The sequence below is a fragment of the Rhamphochromis sp. 'chilingali' genome (assembly GCF_963969265.1).
Source record: "Rhamphochromis sp. 'chilingali' genome assembly, chromosome: 3".
Taxonomy (NCBI): Eukaryota; Metazoa; Chordata; class Actinopteri; order Cichliformes; family Cichlidae; genus Rhamphochromis; species Rhamphochromis sp. 'chilingali'.
In genome coordinates, this window is record NC_137931.1 from 36,364,057 (window position 1) to 36,383,274 (window position 19,218).

Below are 19,218 nucleotides of genomic sequence, written 5' to 3' on the forward strand. Positions count from 1 at the left end.
ACCTGCGCCGTGTCATGGAAGTAACTGATGAGGACCCTGCATATGTGGTGAGGTTTAAAGAGAAGTTTAAGGAAGACCTTGCTTCCCGCCAGGAACATACCAACTATGCATGGCTCCAGATCGCAACTGCACTGGACCCACGTTTTAAAGACCTACGCAGTGTGCCCAAGACTGACAGAGAAGCAGTGTGGACCACACTGGCAGGCATGCTGCATGAAGACTCTCCTAGAAGATCACACACTGCAGAAGAAGGTCCAGCCAAGAAGAGGCTGAGCCTGCTGCAGATGGACTCTGACTCTGAGTCAGAGGAGGAGGTACAGCAGGACAGAGCCATACAGCGCTACAGAGCAGAGCCCTGCACTGCCTTAGAGGACTGTCCCTTACAGTGGTGGGCAGCTCATGCAGGAGCCCACAGCCAGCTGGCCCGCCTTGCTCGCAGATACCTGGCCACTCCTGCCTCCACATTTTGCCTGTTGAATTAGGCCTATGTTCTGTGAACTTGAAGATGTATATGGATAAAACAATGTGCTAGATTTAAACGGGTGGAAAACATTCAGTAAAAATCCCTCACAATTATTTGAAGCCCTGTTCTGCTTGTACTGCTTGTACTCACAATTAATAATAAATAAAACAAACAAGTGTGTTAAAAACCACTATCTGTCCCGATTTTTACACATATATACACACATATACACATATATTTCGAGTTGCGATTAATAAATTTTTAGGCTGTGATGAATTCGCTTCCAGCACAACACCCAGCCTACGTCAGACCACGCTGAGTGAACGCAGGCCACTCAGCGTGGTCTTAGCATTAAATAACACTAACAAGTGTGTAAAAATCCGCTATCTGTCCGTATGTTTGCACACATTTTGGTCATATTTCGAGTTGTGATTAATCATGATTAATTAATTTTTAGGCTGTGATTAATCTGATTAAAAATTTTAATCATTTGACAGCCCTAATTATATTATATTATATTATATTATATTATATTATATTATATTATATTATATTATATTATAGTGCAAACAGTGCAGGCTTCAGCTCTGGGGAACAAGCTGTTCCTCAGTTTGGGTGGATTCCGTCACTCACAGCGTTGTTAGCCCTCTTGTGCGCGCAGACTGCAACCCCCCCACTGTGCTTTGCCCTGATATCTGCAGTGTGAGGTTGGATCGCTCATTCTCATCCTCACACTGATGCCACTTATTTCGGTCTTTGTTTGACATAAAAGGGCATATTTGTCACTTTATTGCAACTATATTTGCACTCTTGAGCTCCTTCATTCACTGACTGATCATAAAGTTATTACTTGCGTTATGTATTCATCCGTTTGAACATAATTAATGAAGCCACATGTAATCACTAAAATTTGTATTTTGGGTACAATAAGAGAGTTTCAGATGGAATGCTGTTTTGTTTTGTTTAAATTTCACCAACTTGCTGATGCCCACGGTTGTGAGTGCGGCTTCTTGCTGTACATGGGTGGATGGTTGTAAATCACATCACAGATGCCAAAAACCTCTCAAACCAAGCCCCCTTGCCGGTGATGCTGTGCGCAACCTCGTGACGGAGTCAAGCATATTCAAAACACCCCCTCACCTCCCGTGTCAAACTCAAATGTCAGCCTATTTCATGTGTCACTTTTGGAGCAGTTGCCATCCCGACGAGCCATGGAGAAGTTCGTGTTTGTGTTATTTTACTTATTTGGTGTTCTGGTGTGTTTGGGCACCGGTCAGCACCATCGTGTTGAGCACGTGTTGGACCGTGGACACACCGGATTCAGTGGGAGAATAACGGTCAGGTGTACAGTTTACTGAGCACTGGGACTCAGTATCGTTTACCAGCACAGACACGGAGACGCGCTCAGCTTCTATTGAGAGCAAACAACCAAGTGAACCCTCCGGCTGCGTCCAGTAGACGAGACACACCGTCTGGGCCGGGAGCTTTCCGAGCATTCAGACTCTTAAACTGCTTCCTCGCATCTGCTTCATGAATATGAAGGGTTGTGGTGGGAGGAGGTGGTGTGAAATCCTCTTTTGTGTGGGGTGAGGAGGGGGGTGTTGTAAAAGTCCCCAAGAGCAATGATGAGAGAGTCCGGGAATGTCCGCTCCATGTGCAGTATCTGCTCCGCGAGTGCGCACTGAGCTGCCTGCGCATCCGCATCTGGCGGGATGTAAACAGCGGCCAAGATGAATGAAGCAAACTCCCGCGGAGAATAAAACGGTTTGCAGTGAATAAAAAGGTATTCCAGAGAGGAAGAGCAGTGCTGAGCAATCACTGTTACATCTGTGCACCAGCCACTATTAATGTAGAAGCAGACACGTCCACCTGTGGTCTTACCAGAGAGAGAGGCCTGCCGGTCCGCGCGCAGCAGATGAAAGCCCTCCAGCTTGAGCGCGCTGTCCGGGATGTCCTCACAGAGCTACGACTCCGTAAAACACAAGACACAGGAGGAGGCAACGTCTCTGTTCATGCTTCTCATCAGGGCCAGCTCGTCCATCTCATTCCTGAGTGAGCGTACGTTGGAAAGGAAGATCCCAGGAAGAGCAGTTCGCAGTCCGCGTCTCCTCAGACGCACGAGTGCGCCGGCTCGCTTTCCTCGCTTTTGGCGTCTCACTTTCCTGATCAGAGTCTGCAGTAAATCTGCCGCAGATGCGACAAATATTGGAAGTAAATCCACAGGTGTTGTAGTCCTGTAGTTAAGAAGCTCTTCTCTAGTGTAAGAATATCCAGAGGAGTGCCCAGACACAGAAGTTATGCACAAAAACAAAACAGAAGTAACGCACTGAAGCACCGGGGCATCCATACGCGGCGGCGCCATCTTGGAACAAGGGACTTGTCTTTGAAAGGTAGAGTGTTAATTACTAAAGCTGAAGGGATATCCCGATGAACATATGCTGCTCTCTCCTTACATCTGGATAAGAAAAGTAGTAAAGATATTGACCGTATGCTCTTTAATTTTATATGGAAAAACCGTACGCACTATATTAGAAAAACTGTTGTGATGAATAAGTACGAATCAGGTGGGCTTAACGTCTTAGACTTTTCTACTTTAAATAACACTTTCAAAATTAATTGGGCCAAACATTTTCTTAAAACCCTACCTCTATCTGGAACTTTATACCATACCACATTTTCTCTCGTTTTGGTGGCTTTACTTTTATTTGAAATTGTAATTACAATGTTGAGAAAGTCCCTGTAAAGCTTTCATCCTTCCATAAGCAGGTCCTCTTAGCGTGGACCCTCATTTATAAACACAACTTCTCACCTCACAAATACCTTATCTGGAACAACAGAGATATTTTATAGAAAAATAAATCACTTTTCCTGGAAACTTGGCTCCAAAATGGGATCCTATTGGTGGCTCAGCTGGTTAGTAAAGAGGGACAACTACTTACTTACAACGACTTTATTGCACTATATAATTTTCCAATCAGTGTTCCAGATATCAAGCGGAAGACAGTCTGGATGGTCCCCCATAAATATTTGATTGTAAATAAGGTGAAAGAAGTCTCTTTTAAAATTCGACATACATGTTATCCAGCCAGTCACTACATGGTCAAATTTAAAAGGGACATAAATACTAATTGTACTTTCTGTGGGGATCATCCAGAAACGGTGACACATCTTTTTTGGTACTGTTCTTTTACACAGAGATTCTGGAAGGAATTTAGCAGCTTTGTTATTGTCCATATTTTAAGGGAGTTTTCTTTACGATGGGAAAATGTTTTATTCTGTTTCTTTAAGTTCCCCAAGAAGTATGAGAAATGTTTTTTATGATAAATTTCTTAATACTTTTAGCTAAATTTTTTATCCATAAATGTAAGTTTACTAACAAAACACCATATTTCTGTCATTATTTTAAGGATGTGCACATGCACATACAATCAATATCAGACTGCACCAACAAAAAGGCTCTCACAACAATATATGTATGTGAATTTTTGCGTGTATTCTTATAATTGTTACCTTTTTCTTTCACCCTTGGCTTTTTGTGTTCATGTTCTGTTGTATACTTCATCTGTTCGTATGTTGTATACTCATTGTTTGTTAAATAAAGTTTTAAAAAAAAGACACGCTTTGTTTAGACCCCCAAAATCCTTTCCACGCCCACCCCCGTGACATCACGCTCCAAAGCCCTGTTACGTCACAGAACGTGGTGATGTCATAGTGACAGTCCTTTCATCCTTTGATGTTCAAGTCTATAAATAGAGGACAGCTGTCAAAGGGAATTCATTAAGCTATCGTTTTGTTGGAGTGATACAGCACATAAAAAAGCAGAAATGAGTTCGAAAGCTAACAAAGACAGAAATGTTAATTTCTCGAAAACAATGGTTAAAAAAAGTGAAAAAGAAAAAGAAACATATGCCAGACAGTTCGAGCAAAGACTGCAGCCAATGATCGACGAGGTTGAAAAGCTCAAAACTGAGCTTGACTACTTCAAAAACCTGCATACAGTCAATAAGAAACGGATCGAGGATCTAACAAAAGAAAACAATGAACTTTTGCAGAATAATAAGCTGCTGGGTTCGGTCTTGGATGACAGGACAAACATCGCAGACAGGTTGGACTCGATAAAAGATGACCACGAAGCTCTGGTAAAGTTCCGCGCAGAGACGGAGAAAACTCTGGCTGAGCTTAAAGAAAAACACGAGGACGAAGTCCAAGTCCTGCAAGGACTGCTGGAAACAGAGAAAGAAAAGGTGGCACGTCAGCAATTTCACAACAGCCAAGTTGTTGAATTATTATTGAAACGCCACAAAGAGGAAAAAAATAAGATGCAGCAGTTTTACCAGGAAAATACTAAAAAACTGGAAAACAAAGCAAATGCTGCAGACAGGAAGTTAGAAGAGGTGATCAACATGTATGACTCCAAAATAGAAAAGCTGCAGACGGCAGTAAAAAATAGTAGAGGTGTGACCGTCAATGCGGTTAAGGAACGCGAGGAAGAACGTCAATCCTCGCAGTGTTGGATTGACGGTGTTTTGTCGCGTAATACAAAGTTACAAGACGAAAATGAATTTATGGTTAAAAACATGAAAGAATTAACAGAGGAGACAGATCAAATGGGCAAAGTGATAGACGACCAAAAGGCCCAGAATATGGCGATCAAGCAGAAATGCCAGAGTAATATTAGAGCTCTGGCCTTGGAAAAGAAAATGAAGGCTATGCTTGAAGACGAAGTTGATTCTTTGAAAAAGAAAATTGAAGACATCAAAAAGGCCCTAAGCACAGAGCAGGAAAACCACAGAAAGACAGCAGTGGACCGGCACAAAGTAAAAGCGGCACACAATCAGGCACTGGCTGAAAAGGTGGCGCTGGAAGAGAAACTGCGCTCCACAAAAAAGCAACGGGAAAGATTTATATCCAAAGTGAATTGGCTGGAGAAGAAAGAGCGCTACTTCCAAGAGGAATTGTGCCAGTGCGTTTTGTCCTTTGAAAAGGCATTTCCACATGCAGGTCACTTGAGAGGAAAAGAAAAGGTGGAATTTAGGGATATGTTCCACAACTTGAAAAAGAAATACGTAGACGGAGTGGAAGGCACCCCCTTTGTTGGAACAACGAAGGAGTTTCTTGAAAAACAGCTGAACTGTCTACGTATCAGATGCAAGGATCTAGATGCAGCTTTACTAGATAAAACACGGGAGCTGGAATCATTTAAAAAGCAGTACAATGACATGGTAAAGTCTTCCGAGTACGCTTTATTCCGACAAAGAGAGGAGCTCATTGGACCAGTGAACCAGATTATCCAAAAGGCTGCCAATGAAGAAAAAGAGATAGGTCATCTAAAATCTAGAGTGAAAGACGCTCAACTCCAGCTTAAATTAGAAAAACAGAAAGGACAAAAGCTGGCATCGTTGGACCATAGAAGCATGATGGGGAGATGTTCTGAGGAGACTCCGTCTCAGATTAATCCTCGTCCACTTCCAGGGAAAACTACATTTATTCAGGTACGTCCAAGACACCCTGGCAGAAGTGCAGGTATGGCTTCCCCAGTGAATCCTCCTGTAGAGTCTCCATCAACACCACCTTTCCTCAGTTCTGATGATGGATTACCACCAGTTGATTGTTAAAAATTAACTGCTAAAATAGGCCATTAGAAGTATACTTCATCTTGTCTCCCTATATCATGGGTGGGCATTCTCAGTCCACGAGGGCCGGTGTCCCTGCAGGTTTTAGATCTCACCTTGGCTCAACACACCTGAATCACATGATTAGTTCGTTACCAGGCCTCTGGAGAACTTCAGGACATGTTGAGGAGCTAAGTTAGCCGTTTAAATCAGCTGTGTTGGTTCGAGGACACATCTAAAACCTGCAGGGACACCGGCCCTCGTGGACTGAGATTGCCCACCCACCCCCAACCGGTCGCAGCAGATGGCCGCCCCTTCTTGAGCCTGGTTCTGCCGGAGGTTTCTTCCTAAAGGGAGTTTTTCCTCCCCACTGTCGCCCAGTGCTTGCTCAAAGGGGATCATTGGATTGTTGGGGTTTTCTGGCTTTTACTGTAGTGTTTTCACCTTACAGTATAAAGCAGCTTGAGGAGACTGTTGTTTTGCCATGATGCAATATAGTATTAAATATGACTACATTTTAAAAACATCTATTATAGCATCAAAGTAAAACAAAAAAACTAAATGAAATGAATCAAAATGTCTAATCTGGCAAAACAAGAAAAGAAAAAAGGTTTCACCTTTAAATAAAAATCCAAATCACAAACACATTCTGATTTTTGTTGTGTGTGTTTTTTTGTGTGTGTTGTCACGTATAAAATCTTTGCACTCTGTCTCGGTGTCTGCCCGGCCGGCTCCGCAAGGCTACATATGTTTATTGTGTTGCTGCTTTCTTCCACTCGTCATTCTGCCTGGGCGGAGCTCAGGCCCACGCACCTGTCTGCAATTACGCTGCAACGTGTCCTGTCTGTATGGAGACTGAGAGCTGCCAGAGTAATAATGTAGATACAGGCCTCTTTCTCCTTCTGCTGCTGTTCATGCTTTTATTCCATTGATGTTGCTATCATTTGTAAATATATTTATTTGCTCTTATTTTATCAATTTACTGTCGTTCATGTATTTAATCTTCTTTGTATTTAAATATGATTTTTTTTTTAAGTAATGCCGCGAGATGGACAGTTAAATAAAGGTTTCATTGAATTAAAAAAAAGATTTAAAGATGACTGGTGGCGGAAGCAGAGCACAGACTGTCTGTGAGAATCTATCGCCATCGTGTGGTGCAGAGATATATTGCCATTGAATTTAGACAACGAAAGCTTGGCTCACAGAGCAGCTGCAACACGAACAAAAAACATTAAATAGCAACATGATATATTATATTATATTATATTATATTATATTATATTATATTATATTATATTATATTATATTTATAGCTGTCGAAATTAACGCGTTAATTGCGATAATTAAATTTTGGAATTAATTACGTTAGAATATTTAACTATTTAGCGCAACACGCAGATAAGTCGCTCCCATAATTCCACTTGATTTGTTTACCGCGCCACTGAAAATGGAGAAGCAGGAAGCGGATGGCCTTCTGGATGGGGAATTTAAATACAAGAAGAACATAGATGGGACAATAAACAAACGCGTTGTAATTTGCACTCACTGTAGTAAAGAGTTTCAATTTCACCGTTCAAATTCGACCTTAAAATACCACCTTAATGCCAAACACGCGTTTGTCGGGGCAGCAGCTTCACCCGGCCTGCGTCAGACCACTCTTAGTGAACGCAGGCCACTCGGTAAGTCTTCTTTGGACAAACTGACCGACAATATAGCCAAATGGATAGCAAAGGACTGCAGACCGCTAAGCATTGTGGAGGACAAGGGCTTTGCGGATGTTTTAAAGGTTGCATCTCAGGACGCGTCCTACAAGCCCCCAGCGAGAAGCACAATAACAATTCGAATCCACGAACTGTATGAAACGGAGAAAAAGAAAAAAGAAGAGGCTTTAGTTCACACAGAATGCGTGGCTCTGACAGGAGACCACTGGACATCATTGAGTAATGACAATTACCTGGGAGTTACTGCGCATTTAATCACTGAAGCCTGGGGTCTGACATCCTTTGCGCTGACTATAATGAAAACGGAAGAGCGGCACTTTGCGGAGGCTTGTGCAGAGCAGTTCCAGACTGTTGCTCGCAGGTGGAGAATTGAGGAGAAGGTGACAACAGTAGGCACGGACAGTGCGCGCAATATGATCGCCGCGGCTCGCATCATGCCATTCAATCACATGCCGTGTACCGCGCACATTCTACAGAGATGCATCACAGTGAGTCTCGCAGACAGTGGCTTTGTCACTGCGCTGGCCAAATGCCGCAAAATTGTTGGCCATTTTAAGCACAGCCCAGCAAACACAGCAGAGCTGAACGCAGAGCAGGTGTCACTGGGGCGCAAGCAGGAGCCGTTGGCCCAGGACGTGCCTACGCGCTGGAACTCCACGCTGGAGATGGTGAAGCGCTTGATCCGCAACCAAACTGCAGTAACCGCGACTCTGGATAAACAAAAGCATAAACTTGTCCTCCTGACGCCTCCAGAGTGGGACAAACTCCAGAGACTGGAGACACTTCTAGAGCCCTGCAGGTGAGCCTGTCATTGTGACCATAATTGTAGGTTTAGATTACATCTTAAATCAGTTTTGTTATTATGAAAATGTCTTATTTAAAAAATAAATGAAATCAAATATTTTATTAATATTACCTAGTATTAAAAAGCTTTTTTTTAATTTGCTGTCTTATCTGTGTGTGTGTAAATGGCCTGCATTTGTATAGCGCTTTTCTAGTCCATAGGACCCCAAAGCGCTTTACACTACATTCAGTCATTCACGCACACATTCACACACTGGCGATGGCAAGCTACATTGTAGCCACAGCTGCCCTGGGGCGCACTGACAGAGGCGAGGCTGCCGGACACAGGCGCCACCGGGCCCTCTGACCACCACCAGTAGGCAAACACGGGGTTAATATCTTGCCCAAGGATATTTGGCATGCAGCCAGGAGGCAGCCTGGGATCGAACCACCGACCTTCTGATTAGTGGCTGACCTGCTCTGCCACCTGAGCTACAGCCACCCTGTTAAAGATATTCTATTATCAAAGTACTCAGATGCAATGAAATATCACTCAGACACTTAGAGCAGTTTTAAACGTGCACGGGTGAGAGACTCACGGGAGAGACTCACACACCTCCTTGGTGCAGTCTGGCTTTATTTATACACATCATGAAGCATACAAAAAAGGAAATATCATCCTTATCTTGTCAAGAAAACAGGTGTGGTTTATCAAAAAACTTCGTGTTCTCTACAAGGTTGTTTCTTACTCGTGGGTGGCGGTTTCCTGCTAGTGTGAAGGCAAACAGTGACAATGTGAAGGCAAAGACTGATAATGTGAAGGCAAGCAGTTTCCGTTATAAAGTAGGGAGCCAGCAATTAAAATATGCAGCTGGTTGAGTACAGAACAGAAATATAAACACTCTTAGCTGATTATTATATGAATAATAAAATCTTAGAAAGCAAAAATACTCTGACAGACTGAAATCTGTATATTTATCACCCTTATGATAAAACCCATGTCAGCCATTGGTTTATGGACTTTGTATTTTGAAGCCTCAACATTTGCATTATTGCTGTTGCTATGTTGGGACCATATTAGGATGAGGGATCAGAATCTGGAGTCATGCACACTATTATTTCATTTAGTGTGTATCCATAAGATTCGTACAGCAGATCCAAGTTGTGCCTTGAAAACAGGAAAGTCGTCTGCATAGAGGAGAACTGTAATAGCAGGCTTGTACAAAGTGAGGCTTTGTGCTCACATTTGCTGCAAACACTCATTTTACCCTGTTTTGATGCAGCTTTCACTTGAAATCAGGCAAGAACTGGACTTATTTTTTACAATGTGTTCTTGTGAATTGATTGTGTATCGCATATGTTTGGTTTGACTTTCTGCAAGACAACAGTCGTCCACTGGCCAAAACAATTTTCCAAATACCTCCACGTGATCTAGCCTGGATTTAGAAAAGAATAGCAAAAAAAATCTGCACCTCCTGCTTCAGATGCAATTTGTGTTTGTGCGTTCAGAGGCAGCGGCGAGAGGGGAGACCTCGGGTCATCCAGCTGGAGAGCCTGACCAGGAGGAGTCGAACATTAACTCAGCTCTTCCAGGGCACCCTGCAGACTCGGCTGTTGGCATCGACGAGGGATGACGTGAACGCCAAACTGGAGTCCATCACAGGTCAACTGCAGGTATGCGAGTCAGACTTTCTGAGGAGGGTTTCACTTTTCTCTCTTCTTTATAATTGACTCTTTTCTCTCTCTTTCAGCTCCTTGTCTCAGAGTGGGAGGGATTTGAAGCACAAAGGGAGGAACTTGTCATTTGGTTGGCTGATATGGATGTCCGCCTGAGTGAGGTTGACCAGCTGACAGGAAACAACAGTGAAAAACTGAAACAACTGCAGGTGTGGGCTTGTTTTGATATGACATATATTTGATATGAAACATACGTCAGAGACATTGTCCTAAACTGGACTAACAAAGGACCATGAGTACAACATGAAAAGTACATTACATAGCGTAAGGCTGAAGTTCATTGATCATTTTAATCATAAACTTGTTGTTGAAATGTTTTTACTGAACATGCAAATATCTGCTGATGAAAATGTGTTGATTTATTGGTCTGTTATGAAGCTATTGCTATTTCTAATGTGTTTTATCACTTTCTGATGTTTTATTAATTAAACAATACATGTATTATTTGTTGTGTTATCTGTAGATATAGTATTTATATATATATTTATTTATAGTATAGCCAATATATTTAATTATTACTTTTTAAAACACTAATATGTGACATGTATTAGTAGTGATGTTGTGCTGAGGGTTAAAATGCCTTTTTGTCTTTTGGTAACTACAAAATGACAATAAACCATTAATATATGTCTATGCTGTGCTCGTATTTATTTTACCCTACTCAAATTCAATTTATGATGCATTTTATTTTGAAAGATTTAAAATGGTTCTTTTAAAGAACCATTTGAAGGACCTTTTTAAAAATGGTTTGTAATGGCTATCTTTGTTTCTTCTTGGAGTTCTCTATTTCTCTTATATCTAAAATAAGAGTCTGGATGGACAAGAGGCTGTTTTACGCGTCGGTTTGTGCAACAACGACGGTAAAACCATCGTGTCGCTCCGCCATTCGCTTACTTTATTTCTCACAAAACTTTCACAACAAAAGCACCATATCCTTTTCAGGCTTTTCAAAATAAAACATGTAATAACTATAAATGGCGCTAACATTCCGGCCCCTAATTGTTACTGCTAAGGCATAACAATTACATATTAACACAATAAAGCGTCATTTAATATCAACACTCATAATCTAACTGGCTTAACCAAACATTATATGAAACATAAGTCATATGTGTTGAACATATATCTGTTACACATGAGGCTGATATTCAAACTGTTGCCTCCATTTCAAGCAACAAACATAACTTGTCGATAGGCCTCTCCAAAACGCTAGTTTTGGTTTTGACAAACACACGTCTGACAAGTCCATGTGAGTCTGGAACTGTTCTCTCAACCTTTCCCATTAACCAGGAACCTCTTGGTGCACTGTCATCAACTATGAGAACAACATCTCCTGGTCTCAGATTTCTCCTAGTCACTAACCACTTCTGTCTTTCTTGTAGAAGCGGCAAATACTCTTTAGTCCAACGCTTCCAAAAAATGTCTGACAGGTACTGCACCTGTCTCCACCTTTTTTTTGCATACAAGTCCTCTCTTTGAAACAATCCAGGTGGCAGTACTGGCTGCCCTTTAAGAAGAAGTAGATGATTAGGTGTAAGTGCGTCTAAATCATTGGGGTCATTAGACGCTCTTGTTATTGGCCTGCCGTTGACAATTGCTTCAACTTCACATAGCAATGTCCGCAAGCATTCATCATCCAGAGGTTGCTGCTTTAGGATCTGGTTAAGAATTCTTCTAACTGAGCGAATTTGTCTCTCCCAGATTCCTCCAAAATGTGACCCTGCTGGGGGGTTAAATATCCAGGTGATGCCCTTTTGCATGAGCATTTCTGAGATTTTTGAATGATTCCATCCCTTGATTGCTTCACGCATTTCCCTTTCTGCACCCACAAGGTTAGTGCCATTGTCTGATCTCATGACAGACACTTGACCTCGTCTTGCAATAAACCTCCTGAATGCATTTATGCAAGAATCAGTCTCAAGTGAGTGGGCAACTTCTATGTGTATTGCTCTAACAGCAAGACATGTAAACAATACACCATATCGCTTAACTCTGCTGCGCCCATGCTTGACCTCAAAAGGTCCAAAATAGTCTATGCCCACATTTGTGAATGGAGGTTTGTCAGGAATCAGGCGATCTTGTGGCAAGTTTGCCATTCTTTGTTCACCAGGTTTCGCAGATGTCCTTCTACATGTTACACACTTTGACAGGATCTTTCTTATTGCTGAATCTGCCTGTGGAATCCAGAATCTTTCTCTCAGCCTGGATAATATGTAATTCCTTCCTCCATGGCCTGTTTCTTGGTGAATGTGTCTCAGAATCAAAGTAGAAACATGATGACCTTTAGGGAGAATCACTTGATGCTTAACATCGGCTGGTAGTGCAGACTCATGCAACCTACCGCCAACCCTTAAAACTCCATCCTGGACAAAAGGATCCAGCTTCGCAATGTGACTGCTCCTTTTAAGCTTGTCACCTTTTTGAAGACTTGCAATTTCTTCTGCGAAGCTTTGATTTTGACAAAACTTAACAATCTCAGTTTCTCCCTTTGCAACATCTGCAGTGGTAAGTGAAGATCCCTTAATACATGTTTTGAACTGCTGCATTTGACCTGCAACCTTTTCAAATTTCCTTTTAGTGCTGTCACAGCCACTTGCTTGTGACATGAGAAGCTTCCGATGCGCACTTAACCTGCCAAGCAGCTGCTTGAATGTAAGTATCCAGGAAACTGCCTTTTTTAGACGGTACCAGTCTGAATAGTGAGAGATCAGTTTGTTCACTGGATTTTCATGTAATTTTGTAACATCCACACTCATCACCTCTTTGACTTCGACATCATTTTTTGGTATTTCTTTAATGTCCGGTGGAATTGGCCAGTTTTTCTTATCTTTTGTCAAAAACTCTGGCCCAGCAATCCAGTTTGAACACTTCATGAATGTCTCTGTGTTCATTCCTCTTGAAGCGTGGTCAGCAGGGTTTAATTCAGAGTTTACATACATCCACTGATTTGGTTTTGTGTTGTCTCTAATAAGTGACACTCTATTTGCTACAAATGTCTTAAATCTGATGTTCTCGCTGGAAATGTACTTTAAAACAGTGCTACTGTCAGACCAAAACACAGATTCTTCTTGTGGCATTTGAAGCTCCTTTCTCATGAGCTTGTCCATTTTTACAGCAACTGCAGCTGCTGTCAACTCCAGACGTGGAATTGTTATCTGCTTCAGAGGAGACACTCTGGACTTGCCCATAATGAATGAGCAGTGAGTTTCTCTTTTCTGGTTTGTGATACGGAGGTAAGTAACGACTCCGTAACCTCTCTCACTGGCATCAGCGAAGTGGTGCAATTGTGTAGATATGACCACTCCAAATCCAGCAGGTTTCAAACACCTGTTGACGGTAAAGCCATGAAGTTTTGAAAGCTCTGAATGCCAAACTTGTGACCTTTGAGCCAGTTCAGCTGGGATTTCCTCATCCCATGAAATCTTCCTGCCACATAGCTCTCGCAGGATGATTTTTGCTGTCAGAATGACAGGAGACAAAAAACCCAATGGGTCATATATTGCACTTACAAATGAGAGGATGCCTCGCCTAGTCTTTGGCACAGGTTTTTCAGTTATCCTGATCTTGAATACATCTGTCTCTGTGCACCAGTTCACTCCTAGGACTCTTTCCTCTGGTAGTGCATCATGTCTCAAATCCAAATCTTTCATCTCTTTTGCTCTTTCCTTTTCAGGAATGGAAGCAAGGACAACTCTGCTGTTGCTCATCCACTTTGTTAAGTGAAATCCTCCACTCTCACACAATGCAGTCAGGTCCCTGACCATAGTACATGCCTCTGTTTCATCTGAAACTGACAGAAGACAATCATCTACATAAAAGTTGTTCAGAACAGCATTAACTGCTGCTAGTGGCATTTTTTCTTTAGCATCTTCTGCTGCCTTTTTTAGTGCATAGTTTGCACAGCTTGGGGAGGATGTTGCCCCAAACAAGTGCACCATCATTTTGTATTCTTGCAGAGGTTCATTCAAGTTCCCATTTGGCCACCAGAGAAAACGCAAAAGATCACTGTCCTCTGGAGGTACTCGCACCTGGTGATACATAGCTTCTATGTCTGACATCAAGGCAATGTGATCCCACCTAAACCTTGTTAGTACCCCAATCAGTGTGTTAGTTAGGTCTGGCCCTTGCAAGAGTTCTTCGTTCAGTGATTTCCCTTGAAAGGATGCTGCACAGTCAAAAACTACACGGAGTTTTCTTTTCTGGGGGTGGTACACCCCATGGTGTGGTATGTACCAAACTCTCTCATTTTCAGGGGTAGTCTTTGTGTTTGGTACCTGAACTGCGTAGCCTTTATTCAGCAAGTCAGACATGAAGCTCTGATACTCCTCGTGAAACTCTGTGTTTCTGATTAATTTTCTTTTCAGATTCTCTGCCCTCTGCATTACTGCACTGCGGTTGTTTGGCATTTTGACAGCTTTGTTTCTCAAAGGAAGACCTATGCGATAATGACCATTAATCCTTTCAACTGTGCCATTGACAGAATCCATAAACATAATGTCTTCTCGTGACATTTCCTGTTTTTCCTCAGAAGCTTTCTCTGGAAAATCATAGTTGAGCTGTTGCATCAAAAGATTCTCAACATTAGTGACAGAGATGCGATTTACTGAAACACTCAGCTCTCTGTCAGAAGGAGTAGAGCAAGAATCTCTCTTGAGAGGGCCATTGATAACCCAACCCAGGACTGTTCGAACAGCATATGGACCGTTATCGTTACTATGAATAATCTCCCATGGTTCCATAGCCTTGTGCACATCACATCCTATCAAAAGTCCAATGTCTGCGTCTGAATGTGGGAACTTGATTTGCCGAAGATGTGGCCACCTTTTTAAGTCATCCTGTGTAGGGATGTTCTCTCTAGACACTGGAATGTCTGCATGAGTGTAAATGTCAGGAAGATCTATATAGGTGTTCTCATTTAAACCACACACTTCTAATCCTGACAGGTGATAACTTGTCACCATCTTTTCTTGTCCCATTGTGCGAAGCATGAATTTTGTCTTCTTACCTTCTACACCCAGTTGTCTCATCAGTTTTTCTGAACAAAACGTGGCTTGGCTCCCATTGTCCATGAATGCATAAGTCTCAATCAACTTATTGCCTTTCTTCAACTTAACCCACACAGGAACGATCGATAACACATGAATGCCTTTTCCGGCCCCCGTGGCTCCACAAATTCTGCCTGAAGTGTGTGTTTCATCACTTGTTGTGGGAATGTCTGAGACATTTCTCTGGATGCAATCGTCTGCCTTACTATCCTCCTCCTTTGTCCAATGAAGCATACTTGGATGTCTCTTAGAGCAGTACTCACACAATGATCTTTTCTTACAGTCCTTACTCAGATGACCTTGTGTCAGACATGCAAAGCACAGACCCTTTGCTTTAAGGAACTCTAGTCTTTCTTTGTAAGGCTGGTTTCTGACCTTTTGACATTCTGCCAGTGTATGGAGTTTTTCACAGTATATGCATGGTTTCTGGAAGGCATTGCTAGTGTGACAAGAAGCACTTTTATTAATTTCAGGTGACCTTTCATTTGCAGCTTGTGTTACACTTGTAGCAAATGTGCTTCCCCTTTGCCTGGATGATCTAGTCATTCTCACATTTGCAGATGACTTTGCTTTGTCTTCAGCATCCTTAATGTCACCATACAAAGGATCTGCAGCTATTTTTGCTTGTCTGTTTATGAATCTAACCAGATCTGAGAACTTTGCTCTCCTTCCACTTGTTTCTTGAATGTCAAAAGCAGAGACTCTCCACATTTCTCTCATTTTGTATGGCAGTTTAGAGACAATAACTCTGAGGTTCGTGGGGATCTCCATCTCTTGCAGTTGACTGATGTCTTGCATTGCATTGTTACAACCAGTGAGAAACAGTGAATAGCTATGAAGAGCCTTTGCATCATCTGTTTTGATTTGTGGCCAATTGAATGCTCTGTTCATGTAGGCAGTTGCAATTCTCAGTTCATTACCATAATGACAAAACAGCAACTTCCTTGCCTCACTGTAGCCTTGTTGAGGATTCATGTGCTGACAACTTCTTACCAAATCTCTGGGCTCACCTCTGGTGAACTGTTCAAGGTAATATAACCTGTCACTGTCACTGTCAGTTTTGTCATGAATTGTATGGTCAAAGGCTCTTGTAAATGGTATGAACTCAAGTGGATCACCACTAAAGATGGGAATGTCTCTTTGAGGCAAATGTGACAGTCTATGTTGTTTGACTAACATCTCAGTGATATCATTTTGTTTCAACATGACTTCACATAGATTCATTGGAATAACACTGGCATCAGTTTGGTGCAAGTCATCTTCTTGTTTTACACTGTGACTGTTTACCTTTGAATGCCCATCATGTTCACCTTGTACCTTTGGCTCTTGGAAGCTGAATTGCTTAACAGCCGATTCACACTGTTCCACATCATTTTTACAGCTGTCATATTCACAGTCCTCTAACACTTTTATTTTGGCTGTAGAAGCAGCAATAGCTGTCTCGATCTCAAGCTGTTCTCTTCTTGCTTTTAACTTACATTCTTCAATGTCCAAGGCTTGTCTCTGTTTCAAGGATGCGGCTCGTGCGAGCAGAGCAGCGCGCTCTGCTTCTTCTTTCTGCCGTACAGATGATACCGAAGAAGCTCTGGACGATCTTGATGAGCGGCTACTGACTGAGCTTCTTCCAATGCTGGTACCTGATTTCTTTGCAGTTAGTCTAGCAGTCACTGACACGCTGTCATCTGGGCTCACGTCGTCGTGATGCTGATGTCTTGTTACGATGATCCATTTCTCAACTTCAGTCATAAACGCACTGAACTGCTCCTTTTTTGGGTTGAACCAGAGCATCTGGTCCACATTCCTTTCATCTTCTGGCAACAGCGACAGTACATCATCATTTGCCCGTAAGAATTCTTCATGCAGCTTTGAAAAGTTACTTAAATGTTCATCAACAATGTCAAGGCTTTCATTCTCTTTCATCAGTCCGCTAACTTTATTCATTTTTGAAGTTAATTGTGACAGCTTGGACCTTCTTGCGTTTATGTGCCTGCCGAGCTGTTCTTCCAAACCTCTTTCGGTGTACTTTTGCGCCCTCTTGTGGCCAGTCCCGCTACTGCAGCTCTGTGCCCTAGGCCTGCAACCTTGCGGGTCTTTATCTGCCATCTCTGCTCCTTTTACACAACTTCTTATTCAACAAGTGTTCATGAAACAAAATGGTCTATGACACAAAGCTGAGGCTTTCGTAGTTAGTGTCATCTTCTTAAGACCAAAAACACTGTCACTGACTTATTTGTAAGAAGTTGTGAATCGCAATTGTTCAGTTTTGACACGACTTGTAGCTTAGCAGCATATCATAGTCCAAAACTTTATCCATGAAAGCTTATTTCTTCTTTTCTTAGATTCTTCATGCATACAGCTCTGTGCACTTAACTGACTTGCTGTATCAAACTTTGCACGATCTCATAGCGATGCAGTCGTCTTGCTCGGGAGCATGATGGTTTTACTTAATGTAATGGCTATCTTTGTTTCTTCTTGGAGTTCTCTATTTCTCTTATATCTAAAATAAGAGTCTGGATGGACAAGAGGCTGTTTTACGCGTCGGTTTGTGCAACAACGACGGTAAAACCATCGTGTCGCTCCGCCATTCGCTTACTTTATTTCTCACAAAACTTTCACAACAAAAGCACCATATCCTTTTCAGGCTTTTCAAAATAAAACATGTAATAACTATAAATGGCGCTAACATGGTTCTTTAAAGAACCATTTTTAAAAAGGTTCTTTGAAAAACCATTAAAGGTGCCCCAAAGAACCATTTCTTGAAGCAGTTTAAGAGTCTGAATGCTCGGAAAGCTCCCGGCCCAGACGGTGTGTCTCGTCTACTGGACGCAGCCGGAGGGTTCACTTGGTTGTTTGCTCTCAATAGAAGCTGAGCGCGTCTCCGTGTCTGTGCTGGTAAACGATACTGAGTCCCAGTGCTCAGTAAACTGTACACCTGACCGTTATTCTCCCACTGAATCCGGTGTGTCCACGGTCCAACACGTGCTCAACACGATGGTGCTGACCGGTGCCCAAACACACCAGAACACCAAATAAGTAAAATAACACAAACACGAACTTCTCCATGGCTCGTCGGGATGGCAACTGCTCCAAAAGTGACACATGAAATAGGCTGACATTTGAGTTTGACACGGGAGGTGAGGGGGTGTTTTGAATATGCTTGACTCCGTCACGAGGTTGCGCACAGCATCACCGGCAAGGGGGCTTGGTTTGAGAGGTTTTTGGCATCTGTGATGTGATTTACAACCATCCACCCATGTACAGCAAGAAGCCGCACTCACAACCGTGGGCATCAGCAAGTTGGTGAAATTTAAACAAAACAAAACAGCATTCCATCTGAAACTCTCTTATTGTACCCAAAATACAAATTTTAGTGATTACATGTGGCTTCATTAATTATGTTCAAACGGATGAATACATAACGCAAGTAATAACTTTATGATCAGTCAGTGAATGAAGGAGCTCAAGAGTGCAAATATAGTTGCAATAAAGTGACAAATATGCCCTTTTATGTCAAACAAAGACCGAAATAAGTGGCATCAGTGTGAGGATGAGAATGAGCGATCCAACCTCACACTGCAGATATCAGGGCAAAGCACAGTGGGGGGGTTGCAGTCTGCGCGCACAAGAGGGCTAACAACGCTGTGAGTGACGGAATCCACCCAAACTGAGGAACAGCTTGTTCCCCAGAGCTGAAGCCTGCACTGTTTGCACTATAATATAATATAATATAATATAATTAGGGCTGTCAAATGATTAAAATTTTTAATCAGATTAATCACAGCCTAAAAATTAATTAATCATGATTAATCACAACTCGAAATATGACCAAAATGTGTGCAAACATACGGACAGATAGC

The 19,218-nt window shown here is 42.2% G+C and overlaps 1 protein-coding gene across 1 annotated transcript; it reads left to right on the forward strand.

The window, feature by feature from the left end:
• The first annotated feature begins 5,474 nt into the window (after positions 1-5,474).
• LOC308394234 (uncharacterized protein) lies at positions 5,475-18,037 on the forward strand. The gene is made up of 3 exons (XM_080878473.1): positions 5,475-5,955; positions 10,089-10,253; positions 10,331-18,037. The coding sequence occupies exons 1-3, from the start codon at positions 5,503-5,505 to the stop codon at positions 10,496-10,498; spliced, it is 786 nt and encodes a 261-aa protein (XP_080734599.1). The 5' UTR covers positions 5,475-5,502; the 3' UTR covers positions 10,499-18,037.
• Positions 18,038-19,218: the final 1,181 nt, after the last annotated feature.